This window comes from Aedes aegypti, chromosome 3, assembly GCF_002204515.2.
Source record: "Aedes aegypti strain LVP_AGWG chromosome 3, AaegL5.0 Primary Assembly, whole genome shotgun sequence".
NCBI lineage: Eukaryota > Metazoa > Arthropoda > Insecta > Diptera > Culicidae > Aedes > Aedes aegypti.
Window position 1 is genome coordinate 137,804,144 of NC_035109.1, and position 23,379 is coordinate 137,827,522.

At 38.1% G+C, this 23,379-nt stretch overlaps 1 protein-coding gene across 10 annotated transcripts in view; it reads left to right on the forward strand.

Moving 5' to 3' along the window:
- Positions 1-23,379, forward strand: part of LOC5567273 — a 211,876-nt gene that overhangs the window by 181,610 nt on the left and 6,887 nt on the right. For all 10 annotated transcript variants that reach the window (XM_021851837.1, XM_021851838.1, XM_021851841.1 and 7 more), the window contains 2 exons: positions 1,883-3,118; positions 16,436-17,787. In XM_021851837.1, coding sequence (XP_021707529.1) covers positions 1,951-3,118; positions 16,436-17,787 — 2,520 coding nt within the window. In that variant the 5' untranslated portion in view covers positions 1,883-1,950. The remainder of the gene's footprint in view (positions 1-1,882; positions 3,119-16,435; positions 17,788-23,379) is intronic.

Below are 23,379 nucleotides of genomic sequence, written 5' to 3' on the forward strand. Positions count from 1 at the left end.
GACATAAGGACTGTTCATTTTATAAAGTGGACACATTGTTTATGCTATATCTTTTTTTTATTAATTGATAAAATCGTAATCGGTTCTCTGTGCATTGTTCAATTATTATCCAACAATGTTAAGAAAATATAAAAACTTACAAAATGATTTTGGTTGAAGAACTAAATAGTTTACACCATCCTTTTATTCTCAGCAAAAAAGTAAAGTAATTAGCGTGTTAAAATTCGGTTTAGATTAATAAAGAAACTATATTTGTATGAAATAGAGCAAAATCTTGAGTTTTAACTGCATTTTTAGGTACACAATTTTCTCTTTATGGTAGTTTCATTAAAAAATGCCATACTTTTAAAATCATATACGCATATTTATCGATCTAGTGCAAATTGTAGGCATTTATCCTCGAATATTTTGATATGTAATCTCAGAATAAGATACTCTGAAAATAATACATGAAAAATAAATTCGATTTAATAAAAGCAGTGTTCTCATTTTGATGATTGTCATTGTGCTTTGAGTGGTCTTCTGAAAATAAAGTATTTGTTTTTCTATTGTGCTTAAAATATGACGTGGGGACTAAATCAGCAACTCTATGGAGGCGTAAGTTATTTTTCATATTAATACCACAGACAAACAGACGTAACACTGACGAAATTTCCATCGACCACTCATTTAATGATCATTTCAAATTCGCTATGTTACAAATCTCACTACCAGAGGCGCGCGCATCGTTTTTCTTCGCGTTTGACGTTTCACACTACCGCCATCTGCCGGTCTTGTTGCACGAAACACCTTTTCGTGTAACATGCTCACTAGATGCTGATGGTGTAAACTGGGCGATGGATTTTGAAGATATTTGTTCTAAGTGTTACGTATGTTTGTCTGTGTTAATACTTTATTATTACTTCAGTCTGGACGAGCTTTAATCCTTTTAGTTCTAATCATATCAGTTCTATTTAAATTTGAAATATTTTTCTTTAAAAAAATCGATAAAAAATGATTTTATGATTTCTGGAAAACTGTTTCTCCAAAAATAACTTGATATGTTTTAGCAAGCTTCTAATCGATTATGCTTTCGACGAACATGCCTTTTTTGGAAATAAAAAATATAGATTGTCGAATTTTTCAGCCAATTTTCAATAATCCTTGATTTTGATAACCTCCAAAAATCGACCGTTCTAAACGTTGTGACTTATTAGTGTGAACTTTAATTATTTTGGTATCTTTTTTATTACCACAATATTGTACAGTATTAGTCGAACGATGTACAGAAAACCGTTTGCGATTTCATTGATAGATTAAAGAGATATTGCACGTACAAGGTGTCCACTTTATAAAATGAACAGTCCTTAGCAGACATAGCAGACAGAACATACATAGAAGACAGAGTAGACAGAGTAGACGGAGCAAGCAGAGAAGACAGAGCAGACAGAGTAGACAGAGTAGACAGGACAGACAGATAAGACAGAGCATACAGAGCGCTCAGGGCAGGCAGAGCAGACAGAGCAAACAGAGTATAGACCAGTGATGCTCAGGCTCATTTTTCTATCGTCTGTATTTCTGATCGAAGATAGTTATCCGAATAGATCTGTGTGCTATTCATGATAACTTTAGGGGTTGTACAGCCTCCTGATGAAAAATTGTACCAATTTTGTCACATTCAGGAGATCCAGACGACACGTGCGGCCCACGGGCCGCTTTTTGGCCACCACGGGTATAGACAGAGCTGAAAGGGCAGACAGAGCATACAGAACCGACAGAACAGACAGAGCAGGCTCAACAGACAAATAATTAGACAAATATAATAACTAGATCAGTACTAGTTTTATTTGATGTATGTATGAATCAAAAACCTTCTAACCGTCCCTTATCTTTCTTCCAATAGGTTTTCCGCATGCTAGCCCCTCAACTAGACCCATTATCCAGGCGTAGTAATCGCCGTAATCTCGAACAATGGATATCGTTAGAGTCTCCAAAAATATTAATATCAACGACAGTGCCGGTATCGGCCAACAGCAACCGCAGCCCCAGCAGCAGCAGCAGCAGTCCCCTAAGACCAGCAATGGTCACGCTAAAATCAAGGACCACAACAGCAATGGCACCAGGAACGGCTTGAACCACCAGTCAACGAACAACGGCCAGAGCAATCAGTTCACCTCTACATCGACACCGAAGCAATCGCCCAGTGGCCAGCTGGCTACGCTCGGTTCTGCCGTGTCTTCATCCGGAGGGTCATTTGGCGGATCGGACGGGCTGCACCAGACGTCCAGTGATTCCGGCAATAGCTCCTGCGTCAGTGGAAGTGCCGCGACGGATGATCCAGAGACAAAGAATAATAGCTTTGCAAGTGTTGCTAGTGATGAAGTCACGAAGGGTACACAAGTGATCGCGACGGGGGCAAATGATGGTGTAGATGAAAGTGTTGTGGGAAGTGAAAGGGAATCGCTTTTGAGAGGGAACATTTATGTGAATAAGATTTACGACGACGGTCGCGAACGCGATGACGAAGGCATAGAGTGCGATCGGTTGAAGAAATTGACGGCACGGGATGCACGAGGTAGCTCAACGGAAACCGATGAAAATGCTGAAGATGTGAAACCTTTGCTGAAAGTGAAAGTGGAAAGTGAAAAACGTAAACCAAAAAGTATTGTAAAGAGTCCTTCGAATTTGAGCTTTGGAAAGGAATTGAACGGTGGTGTTCAGAAGCAACGGCTTAATTTACAGTTTCAGCTGCCGGTAGAAACCGTGATCGACGATCGACCGGCAGTTCACCACGTGCAGTTTAGTAAGCAGGATAACGGATACTGTTGTCGGGGAGCCGAGCAGGATCTTGGCAATGGAAGCAACAACAATAACAATATTAATGGCAGTAAGCAGCCGATTTGCTCCAGTCCAGTGGGCAGTATAGTATCCCAGGAGTCTGGTTCCGGGTCGAGCACGTCTTCCTCTTCGAATGAGAACAGTTCGTTAGGTGGATATGCTGAAGCTCGGCCACCTGATGGCGGATGGGGTTGGGTAGTGTGCTTTGCTTCATTTATGGTGAATTTGATTGCTGATGGAGTGACGTTCAGCTTTGGCGTGCTTTATGTGGAGCTGTTGAATTATTTTGGTGAAGGCAAAGGTGAGTACGTGATTATCTGTTTCTTAGTCTTCTTATTTCTTTCTTTCTTGTTTTGAGGGATTCCCATGTAACAATTTTTGTCGTAAGAAAAGTTTCACAGAGCTGTTTCATTCAACTGTTAGTTGCTTATTGATTGATTCAGTTAAAATAAAACTATGGATTTTTTTTTTCAAGGGGATAATCTGCAAACAGACCCCTGAGAAGGTAACCTCAGGGCATGTGGAGATGCCGTATCAACGAAGACCCACTAAAATCCTTTCATGCACAATTCTCGCTGAATTACTTAAGTGGTATACAGAGTACACGGACATTACCCTTGGCCTCAGACCTCTATCTCCCCTGAACGACATTGCGGTATTTCTTCAGAAAGGGGCCAAAACATATAGGGTAAAAGCACCGGTTTCGGCCAGCCTAAGAGAAAATGTCAATAAATATTGAATGGGAAGCCGTATTTATACTACAACAATGTCAAATGCAAGCTTTCAATCTACAGTGAAACCTCCATGAGTCGATATTGAAGGACTCATGGAAATATCGAGTCATGGTACAGCAATCCTTTGGATAGCTGCTTCTAGGGACCATCGTAGTAACCATGAAATTTTGTTTTTAGTATGGTTCCATGAGTCGATATCGAGTCATGGAACATCGACTCATGGAGGTATCACTGTATATTATGCGTGAAAAATATCAAAACTGAGCTAAAACCATTTTTTTGTTTTGAAAATTCCGTTGGTCAATATAGGCCAACGGAACCAGTTTTGGCCAAAGATTTAACTTCAATTCCTAAATTGGTCAATTGCATTCATTTCTCATGAGAGTGGCCAAATTAAGAGTGCCCTGGTCAAATTAGGTGTATGGGAATTGAAACTATAAGGAAAATGAATTGTTTTTCTTATGTTTTCAATCAATTTGGATGAGTAAATGAATGTAGCTCTATCATATGAATGTGATCTACTGAACACAGAAGGTTTCATGCTGTTTGGCTATGTAAAACGGTGTATAATCCACTATGACTACAACTGGCGTATGGCCAAAACCGGTGCTTCTACCCTAGCACTTAACACATGTAGCAGAACAGGCCTAGGCAAACTGCTTCTCCCAACCGTATTATTTAAGACCCTTTCGCTCAGATATGGAGAATCAATTTTTTTAAGGCATTCTGTGCTCGTGGCCACTACTGTGCCGGAATCATTTGATCTGTAGCTTCTTTACCGATACATATCTATTTTTAACTTATCTATATTTACATCTACTTTTCACTCTCTCCTACTCTTTTACTCTCACACGGAGCAGGTAGGAGAGAGCTCTACTGTTAGTGAGGCTAGCTGCCTGCGAAGAGGGTCAGTTTGTCTCAGTCACCATCTGATACTGACGGAGGATGGATGTGCTCCCCAAAGCACGATCCTCCGTGAGGCGTCTTCTGGTGGCTGGACGGGTTTTTTTTTTGTGGAGGGGCTGGGAATTGAACCCATGACCTTCCGCATATGAAGCGAAAGCGTAACCTCAAGGCTACAGACCCCCCTATAGAATCTAACAACAACCATTTTATTACCGTAATATAGTACTTGTTTATTCAATGACCTTACCTCGGCTGCTAAACAGTACTAACATTATCACTAGACTTTATGTACAATGTTTGTTCAACATTAAATCCACCAAACGATCATCCAGAACTGCTTGTTAAGCGTTTGTTTAAGGCTCAAGAATCCATCATTCAATCATCAGCATCCATCGAAAACTAAAAACCAGTTTTTTCGCTCAAATTTAAAGAAATCGTCGAGACAATCTATCATCGCATTACAGATAGTGAATGCAATGATAGATTTTCATGAACATTGCTTTTATTTTGGGCAAAAAAACTGGTTTTGAAAAATTGTTAAACGATGATGGTTATTTTCCTCTTAACAGTATTACATGACGTGTTATTTTTAAATTGCCGAAGAAAAGATGAAGATGCCAGTACTACCACGATTATTCAAATAGTAGCCTTTGTTCAGCATTAGCTCAACAAACGCACTTCCTGAGCAGATTCTGTTTTAAATTTTGATTCAATTGAACTGGGCATACAGTCAACTCTCCCTTACTCGATATTGAAGGGACCATCGAGTTAGGGAGTAGTTAGTTAGTTTAGTATGGTTCTCTAACTCGATATCGAGATACGGAATATCGAGTAAGGGAGAGGTAAATGTATTTATTTATACAATTAAATGTATACACACTACATAAAGAGGTTTGTTCGATGTTTCTTCAACATTTATTTCATTAGACATTTGTATTTTTTTTGTACAATTTATTAGATAAGTACCTAGGAGTTTGATGCATTATTACTAATTTTAATTTAATTAAACATTGTTGTGATGTCGAGGCTCGATTTCAGGATCTTCCGATTTACAGTCGCATGCATCTCCACTGCCTCAACCAAGGTTAAACACATCAGCAGGTTGAAAGCAGTATTTAAATATACAATAAGATAATCGAACTGGTTATCGTACATATGAGCAATTCTCGCTGAAACCAGGCTGCCACCGGCACACATCGTTAGAATTCCATTTATGTTCAATTTATGTCATTGATTACTAGTATATGTCTATACTGGCAATATTTGGTGCATAAAGTCAATTATGACCTTAACCACGTCTATACAATTATCTAAAGGCCGAAATTTTGAATTTGAAATTTTTAATAATTATCCAAGAATTTTATCAATGTTACCTTGGATTACGGCATTGTTGCTAAACTCAAACTCAAATCTCAATCAATACGCTCTCCCGTGAGAGCAAACTCATTAGAGATCTGCTTCGCAAATCTCACGCTTGAGATTTTGATGCCAAATCACTCTATCAACTCAAACAGTTAAAAATGATTCAGTCGCAAAATCCGTCTTAAACTCATGAAACCCGAATGCTGTTGTTTACGACAGAAAGGATTACTATAATTTTACCAGACAAACAAGAAAGAAATTATTGCTGTGTGTGAGTAAACTGTGTAAATACGAGACAATGAGTTAAAAATATGAGCCAACTCATCCATGATTTTTTGACTGCTGAGTTGCGTGATGGACAACTCACGCATGAAAAATATCAAGTGTGAGTTATGCGAAATTGAGTTTTTCACAACACTGGATTATGGTACATAGAAAATGGAAGTAAAAAATAATGTTTATTTTAACAAAATCATAAAAATAAGTCCTTAAGTTAAAATAAAACATGAAACCAGTCGATTTTTTTTCGATTTTAGCTTTTTCCCGATTTTGTCGACCCTAAATGCAGCATAGGGCTGATAAAATCGGGACATTACTGTACTTCTTTCTTTTCTGGCGTTACGTCCCCACTGGGACAGAGCCTGCTTCTCAGCTTAGTGTTCTTATGAGCGCTTCCACAGTTATTAACTGAGAGCTTACTATGCCAATGACCATTTTTGCATGCGTATATCGTGTGGCAGGTACGAAGATACTCTATGCCCTGGGAAGTCGAGAAAATTTCCAACCCGAAAAGATCCTCGACCGGTGGGATTCGAACCCACGACCCTCAGCTTGGTCTTGCTGAATAGCTGCGCGTTTACCGCTACGGCTATTTGGGCCCCTTTAAAATTAACATTACTGTACTACAAAGCGTATTTTTGAATCCCTTAATAAAAGAGAGTTGATATTAATTTGTTTTTGGAGTTTATATTTCAATGTACAATGTACGTGTAAAATTACAACGTTCATTTTATCTATAAACCTACCAAAGTGGAGGCTATATGCGTACTTGGCACGACTTTTTCAGACTTTCTGCGATCAGAAATACGATGCCACAAATTTTTGGATGAAAATGAAAAAAAGTCTTCAGCAAGTCTCGAACGTGGGATCTCTAGATTAGGAATTGGACACCTTACCACTGCACTACCAAGGATTTCATAGAAGTCGAGAGATTATTTGCCAACATCAATGCATGTTTCATGTACAGTGACACATACTTTTTTATTCTTTGAGGCATATCGTCAGCAGATACCAAGTTTGGGTGGCAATTTTTGCTAAGTTATTGCGATTTCATACGATGCTTTCTGGGTTGATATTTGATCTGTCAGTTTATACAACACAGATTGTCGTTTATGAATCGTAGTGGGGATTTATATACAACTTATGTTGACATTGATAACGCTTGATTTGGCATCTTGTGCGAATCTGATTCTTGACGTACGAATATGTGATTTTGGTTACACATTCTTATACGATACGTGGTTCACTGGGATTCAAGGTTTCTATAGTGACAGGTTTACTGATCTAAGCAGTCAGTGGGTGCGCGGTGTGGTTAGCTGCGGGGAAGGTGGAAGTGACAGCTGGCGAGTTGTCTAGCTGGCGGGTTTGTATACACTGTTTTTCACTCTACCGTTTCTATGGGGTTGTTAGGGAATGTGTACTCCAACAAACATAAACATAGTGAAGTGAAAATTTTGTCCAGCATTGATGAGCTGTTTTGTCGCGAATCAAATCTCCGTCGTCAATGTAGTATTCCGGTGTTTCGAAGAAAAGTAGATTACTTGAAAAGTAGGTGGTAATGCATGTTAATGTGGAAATTTCAAATAGTTCTGCGGGTGAGAGCCGCCCACCAACGAAAGAGAGAATGTGCCACGGTGTCCCGTCGGTTGTGTTCTTGTAACTGTAACTCGTAAGTTAATAGTCATTCTTCTATCAGTGCATTAGCTAGTAAACGAAATTCAGATACTTTGCCGCGTATACCACACATATATGTGTGTAAAAGAAACATTTTACACCTACGTTGTCACGCCATGCACCTGATATTCAAACAGCCAAAACAAACTCGCTAGCTGTCACTTGGCATTTCAAAATGGCGGAATGGGAAATCTGACACATTGGACTACCTCCCTTCTAGACACCTTGGGGGGGAGTTAGTTTGCGGACGTCCAGAACCGTAGTTCTATCCAAAACAGTGGGGCTCTGCTGTCCTTCTCCGCACGACACACTTCGCCACTTCACCACCTTTGCACTGCTTGAGCTCAGTCAAATGAACCTGATCGGTTGATGGTTGCTCAGTTAGCGAAGTGATGCTTCTTAGGTCACTCTCCTTAGACGTTCGGTCTATGACCCAGACATTTCATGATACATACTATCTCTTAGACGATCCATATTGGTTTTATGTCTCACTATCCGTTTTGGCAACCAATCTTATCCTGTTCGTCGCTCTGGTGGTGGGTATTGGAAACTGCCTTAATGAAGTTAATGGTGGATGATGGCATACCCAAGAAACATTTGCCTATTTTATAATCATTTATTAAGCAATTTTTCACAACTACATACTGAATAGTTCCTTTATTATATTACTTTGCAGCTGCTTCGCACACATTGTTCAAGCAAATCTGGCGATATTATTAGGCTACTTATCATTTAGTGTTGATTTAACAACACTAATTTAACAAACAACATTTTTGCAATTTAATTCAGCATGATGTTTAACAACATTTCAATTATTTCCATGTTTAGCCTTCGTTCACACAAATTTGGCGAAGTTATAAGGCGTTGTATATTGACTTTATACTACAACTTCAAAATCGCTTCATAAGCATTTATATTAGCTTTTATTCAACTGCCACAAAATAAATTCAGAACAAATAAATGACCAAAATTCGCTAACACTGTATGAATCAAATGCAGTGTATACATTTACAATGAATTAATTTCCACTTTTAATAATTACCTGGTTACTGGATTCAAACTCGAGACCTTACCATTGTTAGCAGTATATCTTGCAATCTGCGCCATCCTTGAATTCATATCTCAGCCTTCCAGTGCCCAATATAAACCTCTTGTAGCTGAAAATTGATCATGCTTGAGCTTCTATTCAACAAAGTCTAATCAACACGTGCTATGCTGATCAACAACTGAACAAGCGCATTACTACTGCTGCTGTTCAGTACTGATGCAAGCTGAATTCAGTCGGCTATTTATAGCGCACAGTGAGAAAATTTATGTCAATAATGGTCAAAAATAAAGTTTATTCCAAAGTAAAACCAGTCTGAAATTATTAATCGAATTTCATAATAAGTTCTTACTTGCTAAAACTTTAATTTAATTGTTCATCTAACTATACCAAAAATTATTTATTTCATGTATAATATATTTATTAGGGTAATATTTTAATTATTTGTCGTACTTTTTCTATCTATTAAGCATTATAGAAATATAAAATATATCTCGATCGTTTGTATGTTAAATGTGCTCTTTTTGTTTAACAAAATAATCCTGTAACAGAAGACTGATTCAAAATATTTTCTAAACATAATTGAATAATCGTATTGAGAAAGCATCAGTTATGATTGTATCCAATATGTCTTTATATTTTAGTAAGTTAGTTAAAAATTCGCCAAGGGCGAGAAGCCACTCAAATATAAATAAATAATTATAATATTAGTAAGTTGAACATTTCAATACATTAGGAATACCACGCAATTTTTAGATATTTTGACCATATTTCGAAAATTTTGCTATGGTGTGACCTCTTTTGTAAGGCTTATTTGTTGCTGTACAATGTGTCTATTAATCGTTATTTTGGCCTTCTTTGGATTAACTGCTTGGATGATATATCTTTGTTGTATTAGGATTTTATAAAATACCTATTCAGCTTTTAATCATGTTCATGTCAAGCATGGAAACAGCTGTAGCGCGAAGCAACTAAAACGTTAGTTCGTCTTCTGTACATCTGTTTACACAATTATAGTTGTTTGGTGGAATATTGTCTCTTTAATAGACGGAAAAATGACTTGTTCAACTCATTAGTAAAACAATATTGACAAGTCGACAGAGGTTCTTTGGAAAAGTTTAATAAGTATCAATTCTACTATTATTCATTCCAGTGAAAAATGTTGAACATGGATCTTAAATTTGGATCTTAATAGCATCTTCTCAGCTCTTTGTAGGGCATTTTTTCAGCTGTTACTATTTTTAACAATAATTAAATATGTATGTATCTTTCTAATCCAAAGTAATTCGAACTTTACCCTCGTTGATCCATAGTCGCCTATATGTCTTAGATTTGATAAACATTTGGAATATTCGAAAATAACGTAATATGTTTTGCTTGAATAAAAACATACTCATATACCATTATTCGCATTGTTTTTAAGTTCTAATAATCATGCTGGTTAACATTTTTAGTATTAGACACTGAAACTTTTGTACGATTTGTTGTTAATCAAATGTTCAATATTCTACTGAAAAGATGGCTACAACCTATGGAAGCTTTTAATTAGTGAATTGTTAAACTTCTTATGTGTAGTAGAACAAAAGCTACTATATTTGCATTTTCAGAGTTTATTCAGCTCTTACTCAAACCGCAAACTTCAAGTGGAATAACAGTTTTTTTTATGCGGAAATTCATTTTATTTAATTAATGATTCAACTAAAAATTTGTTCAGCTATGGTTGCTGCCATGCAGCTTGTATTAAACACGTAAGTATCTTAAAAGCTACCAGTTTCGTGGGTAGTATGGTGAACTGTTCTACTATGGCCTAACTGCCCAAGGAACAATTGGTAGCTTTTAAGATACTTACGTGCTTAATACAAGCTGCATAGCAACAACCATTGCTGAACAAATTTTTAGTTGAATCATTAATTGAATAAAATTAATTTCCGCTTATAAAAAAGCTGTTATTTCACTTGCAGTTTGTGTTTTGAATAAGAGCTGAATAAACCTCCGAAAATGCAAATATAGTAGCTTTTGTTCTACAACACATAAGAAGTTTAACAATTGACTGATTAAAAGCTTCTATAGGTTGTATCCATCATTTTAGTTGAATATTGAACATTTGATTAACAACAAATCGTACAAAAGTTTCAGTGTCTAATACTTAAAATGTTGACCAGCATAATTAGTTAAACTTATAAACAATGCGAATAACAGTATATGAGTATGCTCTTATTCAAGCAAAACATATTATGTCTTTTTATGTTATTTTCAAATGTTTCAAATGTTTTTCAAATCAAATCCAAGACGTGTATGCGATGGATGGATTAACGTAATGGACGTAATGGCGACGTAATGGATCAACGAGGGTAAAGTTCGAATCACAACATTTTTAACGATAATCGAAGTCATCATAACATTTCAATGAATCATAACATTTTTAATGATAATCGAAGTATAAATAATAATTTAACAATAGTTACATAAAAGTGGTTACCCAACTTACAGTCCAGTGTCACAAATAAACATATACATAGTTAATTATTGTTGAATAATGGTGACAGCTGAAAAAATGCCCTACAAAATGCTGAGAAGATGGTATTTAGATCCAAATTTAAATCAATGTTCAACATTTTTCATTGGAATGAATAATAGTAGAATCAACACTTATTAAACTTCTCCAAAGAATCTCTGCCGACTTGTCAAGATTGTTTTACTAATGAGTTGAACAAGTAATTTTTCCTTCTATTAAAGAGCCAATATTCCACCAAACAAATATAATTGTGTAAACAGATGTACAGGAGACGAACTAACGTTTTGGTTGCTTCGCACTTCAGCTGTTTCCATGTTTAACAGGAACATGATTAAAAGCTGAATAGGTATTTTATAAACTCCTAATACAACATAGATATATCATCCGAGCAGGTCATCCAAAGAAGTCCAAAATAACGATTACTAAACACATTGTTCAGCAACAAAGAAGCCTTACAAAAGAGGCCACACTGTAGCCAAATTTTTAAAAAATGGACAAAATATCTAAAAATTGCGTTGTTTTCCTAATGTATTGGAATGTTCAACTAACTAATATTATTATTGTATATCTTTATTTGAGTGGCTTTTCGCCCTTGGCGAATTCGTCACTAACTTACTAATATATAAAAACATGTTGGATACAATAATAACTGATGCTTTCTCAATACAATATTCAATTATGTTTAGAAAATATTTTGAATCAGTCTTCTGACAAAGGATTATTGATTGAAATATATTTTATATTTGTATAATGTTTAATAGTTGGAAAAAGTACGGCAAATAATTAAAATATTAACCTAGTAGAAATATTATACATTTTATAAATGAATTTTGGTATAGTTAGATGAACAATTCAATTAAAGTTTTAACAAGTTAAAACTTATTATGAAATTCGATTAATCATTTCATACTGTTTTTACTTTGTGAATAAACTTTATTTTTGACCAGCATTGAAATAAATTTTCTCACTGTGCGCTATAAATAGCCAACTGAGTTCAGCTCACATCAGTACTGAACAGCAGCCGAAGTACTGCGCTTATTCAGTTGTTGATCAGCATAGCACGTGTTGGTTAGTTATTGTTGAATAGAAGCTCAAGCGTGATCAATAATCAGCTACAAGAGGTTTATATTGGGCACTGGAAGGCTGATATATGAATTCAAGGATGGCGCAGATGGCAAGGTATACCGCTGACGATGGGAAGGTCTCGAGTTTAAATCCAGTATTCAGGTAATTATTGAAAGTGTTGTTATTAATTCATGGTAAGGTATACACTGCATTTGATGTATACAGTGTTAGCTATTTTTAGTCATTTATTTGTTTTAATCAATTTTGTGGCAGTTGAATAAAAGCTGAGATGAATGCTTATAAAGCGATTTTGAAGTTGTAGAATAAAGTCAATATACAACGACACGCTTTATATCTTCTCCAAATTTGTGTGAACAACGCCTGAACAAAGGCTTCGCTTGGAAATAATTAAAATGTTGTTAAACATGATGCTGAATTAAACTGCAATAATGTAGTTTGTTAAACTAACGTTGTTAAATCATCAATCCTTATTAAGCTAACTGAAACCTGAATAAACATCATTACAATATATGATTACAGTCACTAAATAATAAGAAGCTTAATAATTTCGCCAGATTTGCTTGAACAATGTGTGCGTAGCAGCTGCAAAGTAATACAATAAAGCAACTATTCAGTATGTAGTTGTGAAAAATTGCTTAATAAATGATTATAAAATAGGCAAATGTTTCTTGGGTGACGGATAATACTGTGAAACAAATACTACCTGCACTATATTTTCACATAAATTCACGATCTATTTACAAACAAAATCTCAAAAACACTCTACTATGCACTACGAACACTTACAGCTTCTTGCTCGACTAAGACACCAGGCTCCCAAACACTTTAAACGCATGACCGTTCACCGACTTTCTGTTCAAAATATCCGATGCCCAGTCAGTTTCTGCATAACCGATCAAAGTTTCCTCATCATAGGTTTGCTTGAACCCCAAATATTTTAACTTCCTTCCCTTCAGATAACGTTCCACTCTTTTCAAACATTCCCAGTGTGATGGTGAAGGTTTCTGTTAAAAACGTCCAAGGAAACTAACCGTAAAACACAGGTCCGGTCTGGTACACAGCATTACATACATGATGGTGCCCAGCAGTTCAATACGGTTAATTTGTAGTTTCTCCATCTACATGCAGCAATTGACTTCTCCAGCGGTTAACATAATTCACTCGGTCCAAAAATTGTGACACTTGAGCCGTATGGTCCCCACGTGCTCTGGCCCGCTCTAGTGTCATAATTCTTGTACACAGTGAATTCAATTCATCGGTGGATCAGTTAATAGTCGTTTTTCAAGGGGTGTTTAACTGGATTACAATCCAACATTTGGAAACGATTGAACATCTTTTCACTTTTTGATACTTGCGGTAACGTATTCTGCGTCTGTCCTCGTTATACTCTACATAGTGAAAACAGACATTAACTGCTTCTTGAGTTTCAAGATTGTCATTTTCTTCCTACCAGCGATCAGCAGGTCGTCTCATTTCCTAGTAGAATTGTTGTGTATAAACAATAGTCGTGCATTGATCGTTTGAATACCAGTTCCAACAGCTTCTGGTTGAAATTCTCGTTGCATCGACACCGTCTGAAATTACCATGAAAATCGTTTCCTTCATTTCTCCATGCAGAAAAGCTGTTTTCACGTCCATTTGATGGAAATAAAAAGCTTCACCTTCTCAATGTTAACGAATGGCAACAAACTTACCGGTAGCAATTGGGTCCTAAAATTTTTAATAAAATCTTGTTTTTATTCAATAACACGAAAGAGCATCTTACTGCAATTACTTCAGCAATTTTTCCCGCTCAAATAAGGGCTACATCATGTTTAAACTTTAATTTAAAAATTGGGTCCATAAATGAACCTTAACACTTAAGATCATGTTTGACGTTCGCTTAGTCGACAAAACACCACAGGGGTTTCAGTTTTAACACTGGGGTTGTTCCTATCTGACATTTCGGAAGGGACATGGAAAACAAAATACACCCAAAATTTGAGTTTAAGCCAAGGGGTGTGACAAAATCTTTGAACAAGTTTTTTTGGGCTCAAACCAACGGAAAACATTAGAAAATTGAGTAAACCTGTGTTTTTGGCATAATCTTAAGCGTTTGGCACTTAAATTGGGACAGGGCTTTAGGACCCTATTGGGGACATAACCAATCATTACCATTTCGCGACTCTTAGGATCCAGCTTGTTCCTTTTATGCGCAGGTATCCATGTACTACTTTTAAATCCGAAGATCCGTAATTTGGTTGGGGTTTAACCATAGCTCCGCCAAAGATACACCACCTGGCAAGGCTGATGATGATGTAGGGGTACGATTCAGATTATATACGCACGCCAGGGTAGCTTCAGAGCATACGTGTTTCGGTACCAGTGATCGATGAGGACTGAACGAATTCTCTCCACAAGTGTTCGGTTGAACCGGTCAGCAACACAATTTTTTTCTAATCGGTTGAAAAATACTCCCGTCTTTGATCCACCGTTATCCGCGAAATCACTGGTTCCTGCATTCCTTTCTATTCACCATTCCGGGTCATCGTTTCAAGTCCTTGTTGGCTAATATAGCCTTACCGGCGATGCCACCGTTTTCCGGTATCGACATCACAAAAATCCTGTAGAGACAACTCATCTCTGAAAAGTTGCCTTTTAGGAATCCAGTTGCCAGCACGCTTCAGTTTTTCTTCAAAACTTCCGTATATCCAGAGAATACCACATTGATTCCTGCTTTTCTTGATCAACATTAAGTTTTCCCTCAGGTCTGGCACGACTAGAACATTCTTGAAGTTAAACGGTATTCCTCGATCACTAATTGCATTGATTTTTCCGATCGTAAAAATCGATTATCATAAACAGTTTGTCTAGAAATCCTTTGAAAGTTTTTTTTTGTGGAAATATCTGGAATATTCCTTTAAAAACCTCTAATAAACACTTCGATTTTGCTAAAGATATTCAAGGATATTCTTCCAATAATTCCTGAAAACTATGAAGGAATTCTTTTAGAAAACTTTAGAGGAATATTTATAGACGAGTTTCTGGAAGGTTCTGTAGAAAAATTCTCAAAATAAATAACTGGTATAGTTCCTTGAGTTTTTTTCTATAAATTCTGGGAGCAAATTTCTGGAGTGATTACTGAAAGAATCGTTAGAGTGGAAAAAATCTTTGAGTATGGGCAGGAATTTGGAAGAATCTTCGCAAGAATTGAACAAAAAAATGTTGCAGAACATTCTGGAGGAGGCCTTAGAGGAATTCATTTCAGAATTTTAAAAATAATGAATGAAACAATCCTTTTTACAAAACCGTATGAATAACATCTAAAAGTACCAAATTTATAATAACAATCGAATTAAAAAACGATCAAATTATATTACTGAAAATAAATTATTCAAATTATTGTTTATACAAATGGTTACGAAGTTATAACAAAATAGCCATTTGTCTGCTTACTTGGAAAAAAAATTGCATGTTCAGAAAATGTTTTTCATTATTTCTCTGCTGCAAGACTTCCTTGAACTTTGAAAAAGATAAATTCGCAAGGTTAACGATAACGCCCATACTCGCAAGGTAAGCGTCACTGCCATTTTCAGCATATGTTCGTTGTTTGAATGACGATGTATTGAAAAAACGTCGAAAAGACTTAAAGTTCGAAAGATCATTGTCAAAAGAAGGTCTAAAACAATTTACCAGATATGAATTTTTTCCTTCTTTACCCTCTTTTCATCTGGATCTTTTGTCTCTCGACCTTTTGTATTTTCGACCTTATGGCATAGATTCACGTCAACCTTGCGAACATGGACAGTTCAATTGAATTACAATTGCTTCCTAGTCTAACTTTCGATGCTCGAATCTCTCAAAACTTCACCCTCGGAGCTAAAATAAATAATAGTACCCCATAACGCTTTGCATCGATTCAATACAAAACTTCACCCTCGGAGCTAAAATAAATAATAGTACCCCATAACGCTTTGCATCGATTCAATACAAAAAAAAACTTAATTTCATATATTTTCTTTGTTTTCTCTATTGCAGGTAAAACCGCCTGGGTTGGATCGCTTTTCATGGCTATGCCTCTGCTCTCTGGGCCGGTAGCCTCATTCCTCACGGACCGGTACGGATGTCGGAACGTCACTATCGTGGGTTCCATTTTGGCGTCCGCAGGTTTTGCCATATCTGCCTACGCGGAAACGATCGAAATGCTATATCTAACGTTTGGAGTGCTAGCCGGCTTTGGGTTGAGTCTGTGCTACGTGGCCGCCGTGGTTATTGTGGCGTACTACTTCGACAAGAAGCGATCATTCGCGACTGGGCTGTCCGTTTGCGGTAGTGGCATCGGAACGTGTATTTTCGCCAAAGTGACGCAGATTCTTCTGGACGAGTACGGGTGGCGCGGGACGACGCTCATTTTGGCGGGTATTTTCCTCAACATGTGTCTTTGTGGCCTTCTGATGCGGGATCTCGAGTGGACGACGCACAAATCGAAACTCAAGCGGAAACAGAAGGAAGCCGACTCGTACTCTGTGAGCAACAGTACGAATACGGGAACGACAAGCAATCTGAACGCGGTCGACGCTTCAGCTGGTGGGGGTCTTGGAGGGGGAGGAGCTAGCGAGAATGTTCAGCAGGGAGCCAAAGGAGAACAGCTTATGGATCCAAATGATCCAAGGTTGTTCAGCTCGTTGATAACTCTTCCGACCTTCATAAAGAATGGGGAAAAAGTTCCCTACGAAGTATTAGAATTACTCTACAAGCATCGAAATGTGCACGAGCATGTTTTGCAAAATTATCCTAATCTGCTACATTCTCGTAGCTTCAGTGAACCTCTAGCACCTAAGAGCAATGAACTTTCCCCGGAGAAGTCTGGCAATCCCGACCAAGTAGTATCTCCAAGCTCCCAGGAACACCGCCAGCTCGATCTTCCGCCAGGCGACGACGTCGAGCATAACCATCATCCCTTCCTGCGTCGAACGCACAGTCACAGAACAACTGGCTTGCGGACACCAACGACCGCCTATCTGAAGGATCTCCGAATGCATCGACATTCCTTGACCTACCGAGGAGCGATGCTGAACATCCAGCGCTATAGGCTACGGGCTTCATCCTGTCCGGACATCTACCGTAACTCGATGACGACGATCGCCAAAGAAAAGACCGCCTGGTATCAGGGAATAGATGAGTTCAAAACACTGCTGGTCAGTATTTTGGACCTGTCATATTTCCGTGATATCCGTTTCCTGCTGTTTGCGATCTCGAACTTTTTGCTGTACACGTGGTACGATGTGCCGTACGTTTACCTGACGGACAACGCCACGGAGATGGGCTTCACGCCGTCGCAATCGTCGATGCTGATTTCCATAATCGGTATCGTTAACATGGTCGGAGAGGTAAGTTTGTGTTGCGGGAAGCAACTGACTGAAGTAGGAAATTCGTGCAAACTTCGATAAAGGTTATGTGTTTGGAGATCTCGTGTAGATTTTGCGTTAAAAAATTGATAACTTAGGAGTAAAAATATGCGAGATCTCGGAACAAGTTTGTGCTAGTTTTCTATAGAGGTAATATATGTTGTACAGTCTTCACAAAGGTTGGAATATCAAAGGTTTGGCTGACATAGATTCTTTTTCAACATTCAGAAGAAATTTAATTCATTGGATAGACATTTAAATATGATACTTTCAGACGCCTAAAATCGTAAAATCATTTCCAGAAAAAATCTACATACGGACTCGCACGAAAAAGTATTGTACACTCATTTGTACTCTTTTATTTTATTTTTAATATTTTTTATTCTTGAAAAGAATTGAATCAACTCAATACAGAAACATTCATGATACGATCCTACATTCCTTAATCCTGACTCTTGTGGTATTAAATTGCTCATCGTACGTTCGTGCTGTGCGTACATGAATTCTTTCTGCACTCGGAAGTTTTTGAAATTGCATAAAGCAATTAAACAGTACTTCTCAGTGCTACAAGAATAGTACCTTTCAGTGTTACAAAAGCAGTACTTTTCTGTACTATTTTTTCTACTATTGATCCCTTTTCTATCCTTATTTGGAATCGTGCCTTCGGTTTTTTGTTGAATAGCGAAAGCTAGCGGTGGTAAACCTTCTTGGACACCGTCTTGGAAAAAAAAAACTCTCAGGAGGACACTACTTCATTCGTTTATTCAAGGATTCACTATTTTGACGTTTGAGCGGAGCTGAATTCACCCGTTCCCATGGTAACATAAATAACACGGCACCGCTAAAACGTCAAAGAATGAACGCGTGCATTGCTCCATGGACCTGTGCACGAGTTCACTTTATGAAGTTTGAGCGGTGCCGTGTTATTTACGTGACCATGGCAACGAGTGAATTCGGCACCGCTCAAATGTCAAATTAGTGAACTCGTGCATTGGTCCATAGTTGCAATCACGAGCAAAAGGAAGGGAGTCTCTAAATTCACCACTTACTTCCAAAAACTGTCACTTCTTCTTCTTCTTCTTAGCTCGTCTTCACTGCGCAAAAGCCTGCTTCTCGGCTCAGTGATCAATGAGCACTTTAACAGTTTCATTTTCATATGCCTTATGGCAGGCAGGCATGGGAAACACTCACTCGATTGCTGCGTTCTCCTTGCTCACTTCCACACGCAATCAAGAGCGAGGTTGCCGTTTCTCCTACCAGGCTGAGTGTTTCAATTTCCAACACGCTTTCTAATTCTTCGCCAAGCAACACGTTTAACAAAAACGGGAACAGAATGATTCACTATCGACTCCGTGTGCCGAAGGCATCCGATTGCAGTAGCGAATGATTATTCACATTCCGATTCCGCAGGAGTGGCATTCGTATTTGAGTGCTGATGAGCGCTCACTGAATGGATATACACCCGACGGAATGATTCAGTGAACGCGAAATCCATACATTCAGTTGGATGCATTCAGTGATTGAATGGTGAACGCGTTCTTACCCGTCTTATAGTTAAGAGCGGATTGGTTCTCTCTCCGCTCTGTGAGTCTTTTGATTTTCGGGTAAATTCAATCGTTTGCAATACGTCGGGATAGTGCTCACCCTAGTAACGTTCGGCTGCCACTGAACATTCGGTGCCAGCGGATACTATGCTATTTTTTTTTATCGGGAGCGTTCGGGTGAGTGAATTTTCCCATGTTTGGTGGCAGGTACGATAATACTCTATGCCCAGGGAAGCCAAGAAAATTTCCATTACGAAAAGATCCTGGACCGACCGGGAACTGGACCCAGACACCTTCATCATGGATTTGCTTTGTACCCGCGGACTCCAGCCACTTGGTTAAGGATGGTCTGTCACTAAAAGTGGCAAAAAATGAAATAAAAGATGATTCTCCGGAATGCTCGCTTTCTCCCAAGGGTGGAATGTTTAATGTTGATGATTGCATCGATATGAGCAATCAGTTCGATGCTTAGACAAATTTTCCGAACGTTTTGCTGGAAACTCATACCCGACCAGACGGAAGAAACAAGATTGTAACAGAATGTTTTCCCCTGATATGATTTATTTATATCACCAGTTGTTATGAAACATGTACCGTTAGTGGTTAAAATAACAAAAATTCTAACAAAATTTGCACCAAATCAAACTAAAATATAACAAACCCTGTTATAATTATAACAAAATTATTACAGAATGTGTTGCAAGGATGTTACAAAATAACAAAAGTATTGCAAACTGTGTTACTGTTTTTTACATCGGATGTTGTTTGCAACAAACTTATAAATGCGATGTCAAAAATATAACAAATGTTGTTATAAGTGTGTTACTGAAAATATAACAAGTTGTGAATAAAGCGATATTGATAACAAAATTATATCAAGTTCTGTTATTTTTAACTGCTTCTGATAGGAATGTGTTATAGTCTTGTTATGTGGTTCTGGTCGGGTAAACATCGCGAACTTCTTCTCAAACATCTTGTGAGAAGAAGCACATTTTGTTTACTTATGACGACAAAACTGAACGTTTGTTTTTATCCGGGGACTTCCACCAGGAGTGTCTCTAATGATTTGCATCAGGAATTTCTCCACGGAATGTCGTCCAGGAATTCCTTCAGAAATTTGCTCCAGGCATTTCTCCGTGGATTATTTCTAGAAATTTCCTCCGGAGATTTTTTTCCAAGAACTTATCCGGATATTTCCTCCATGAATTCTTCAGAGATTTCCAATAGCAATTACTCCGGGGATTTCGTCCAGGAAATCCTCTGAGGATTTTGTAGACATGAATTTTTCATTAAGAAACTTCTCCTAGGATTTTCTCCAAAAAAATACTGATCAGAAATTTCTGCGAAGATTTCCTTCAGAAGTTCCTCCTAGAATTTCCTCCAGGAGTTTTCCCGGGGTTTACTCCAGAAATTCCTCCGGGGATTTTCTCCAGGGATTCCTTCGGGGATACCCCCAAGAACTTCTCCGAAAATTTTCTCTAGGAATTTCTCAGAGGATTTCCAATATCAATTCCTCCAGAGTTTTCATTCGGATATTCTTCCGGAGATTTCCTCCGGGTAGTTTAAGAAATTTCTCCGATGATTTCATCCAGGGAATCCCATGAACCCAGGAATTTATCTAGAGATTTGCATCAGGAATTTCGTCCAGGAAATCCTTTGAGAATTTCTTCAAGGATTTCCTCCAGAAATTCCTCCGGGGATTTCCTCCTGGAATTTTTCAATTTCAGGAACTATGAAATTCCTCCAGGAATTGTCACCAGAAACTTCTTCAGGGATTGTTTCAAGAACTCATCCGGGGATTTCAACCAGGAATTTTTCTGGGGATTTGCACCATGAATTTCTCCGGAGATTTCCTGCAGAAATTCCCACGGGAATTCACCACAGGAATTCCTCCGGGAATTCATTCCAGGAAATCCTCCGGCGATTCTTTCGAAGATATTTACCAAGAATTCCTCTAGCGATTTCGTCCAGAAATTCTTCCGGGGTTTTACTCCAGAGAATTTCTCCAGAAATTCCACTTAATTGCCGATTCTACCCCATTACCCCGAATGCCATTTCTCCGAATTCCATCACCCCGAATTCCAATACCCCGCATGTACCATTACCCCGAATTCCATCACCCGAATGCTATATCCCCGAATTTAAAATTATCTTGACATGATGACATTGATGACATTCCCCCATGATATTGGAATTCGGGGTAATGTCATTCGGGGTGATGGATCGTTCGGGGTTTTGGAACTCAGGGTAATGGCATTCGGGTTAATGGCGTTCGGGGTAATGGGATTCGCGGTAATGGGGTAGAATCCACTTAGGAATTCCCTTCGAGATTTCCACCAAGAATTTCTCCAGAAATTCCTTCGGAGATTTCCTTCTGGAACCTTTCATGGTATTTCCACCAGGAAACATCCTTACAGGGATTTCTTACAAAAATTCTCCGGGATTCTCTCCAGGAATTCCACCGGGAATTTGCTCCATGAATTTATCTGGGAATACATTTCAGGAATCTGATTACATCCAGGATTTCCGCTGCGGATTTTCCCCAGAAATTTCTGCTGGGATTTCTTACAGTAATTCCTCCGGAGATATGCAGTCCATCCGGAGATTTTCTCCGGTGATTTGTTTTCCAAAAAATCCTCGGGTGATTTCGTCCGGAAATACTTCAATGAATTTCTTTAGAGTCTCTTCAGGAATTTCTTTGGAGTTTCTCTAGAAATTCCTCCGCAGTTCCTTCACGAATTCTTTCAGAATTTTTGCCAGGAATTCCTTCTGAGCCAACCGGGATTTTCTTCAGAGTTCCAGTTTTTTTTTCTGAAAAAATATTCCTCCGGCAATTTTTTCAGAGTCACTAATGGAATTTCTTTGAGAGTTCTCCAAGATTTTTTTTCAGAGTTCTTTATGGAATTTCTTTGAACTTTCTCTGGAAATGCCATCAGATTTCCTTCGGGAATTCTTTTGGAGCTGGGATTTTTTTTAGATTTCCTCCAGGATTTTTTCCAAGGTTTCTCCAGGAATTCTGCAGAGTTCTAGTAATACCTTGGAAATCCTCTGGATTACCACTAGGAATTTTTCACGAGTTACTTTGAAAATTCCCTACATTTCCTCCAGAGTTCCTCAGAAAAATTTTCAAGAGTTTCTCCGGGAATTTCCCCTAGACTTCCTCCGGAAATTCTTACACAGTTCCTCGTGTAATTTCTCTGGAGTTCCTCTAGGATTTTTCCTCAATTCATCAATAAATTCTTCCTGGTTTCCTCTGAATTTTATCCAGCAATTCCTTGGAACTTCTTCTGGATTTCCACCAGGAATTCTTACAGAGTTCTTCCAGAAATTGCTCTGGAGTTCCTCAAGTGGTTGCTCTGGATTTCATTCAGTAATTCCTGGAAAGTTCTTCCGGAATTCTATCGGGAATTCCTTCGAATATCCTCCATCGTATCTCCGGGAATTTTTCCTGAGTTCCTCAAGCAATAACCCCGGAGTTCTTCCAGAAACGCCTCCGGATTTTTTTAAACATGAATCGGGAGTTTCTACTGGAAAGCTTTCGGAGTTCCTCCAAGAATTGCTCCAGAGTTCCTCCAGGAATTCCTTTGGAGTTTCTCTAGGATTTTGTCCAACTTTCCTCCAGGAATTCCTTCAAAATTCCTACGGAAATTCCTTCAAAATTCCTACGGAAATTCCTTCAAAATTCCTACGGAAATTCCTCCAAGAATTTCTTCGGAATCCCTCCAAGATTTGCTTTGGTATTTCTTCGGGAATTCCTAAGGAGTTTCTCCAACAATTCTTTCGAAGTTTTTTCAATAATTCCTTCAGAGTTCCTCTAGAAATTTCTCCAAGAATTCTTTCAAAACTTTTGCCTGAAATTCCTTCGAGGCCCCACCGGTAATTTCTTTGGATTTCCTCCATAGATCCCGCAGGAATTCGGGATGCCCTCCAAATTTCTCCGGAGTTTCTCTGAAAATAATTTGCTGGAGAAACGCAAATCTTTCGGAGTTCCCCCAGAAAATCATTCGGAGTTGCCACTGGATTTTTTTAA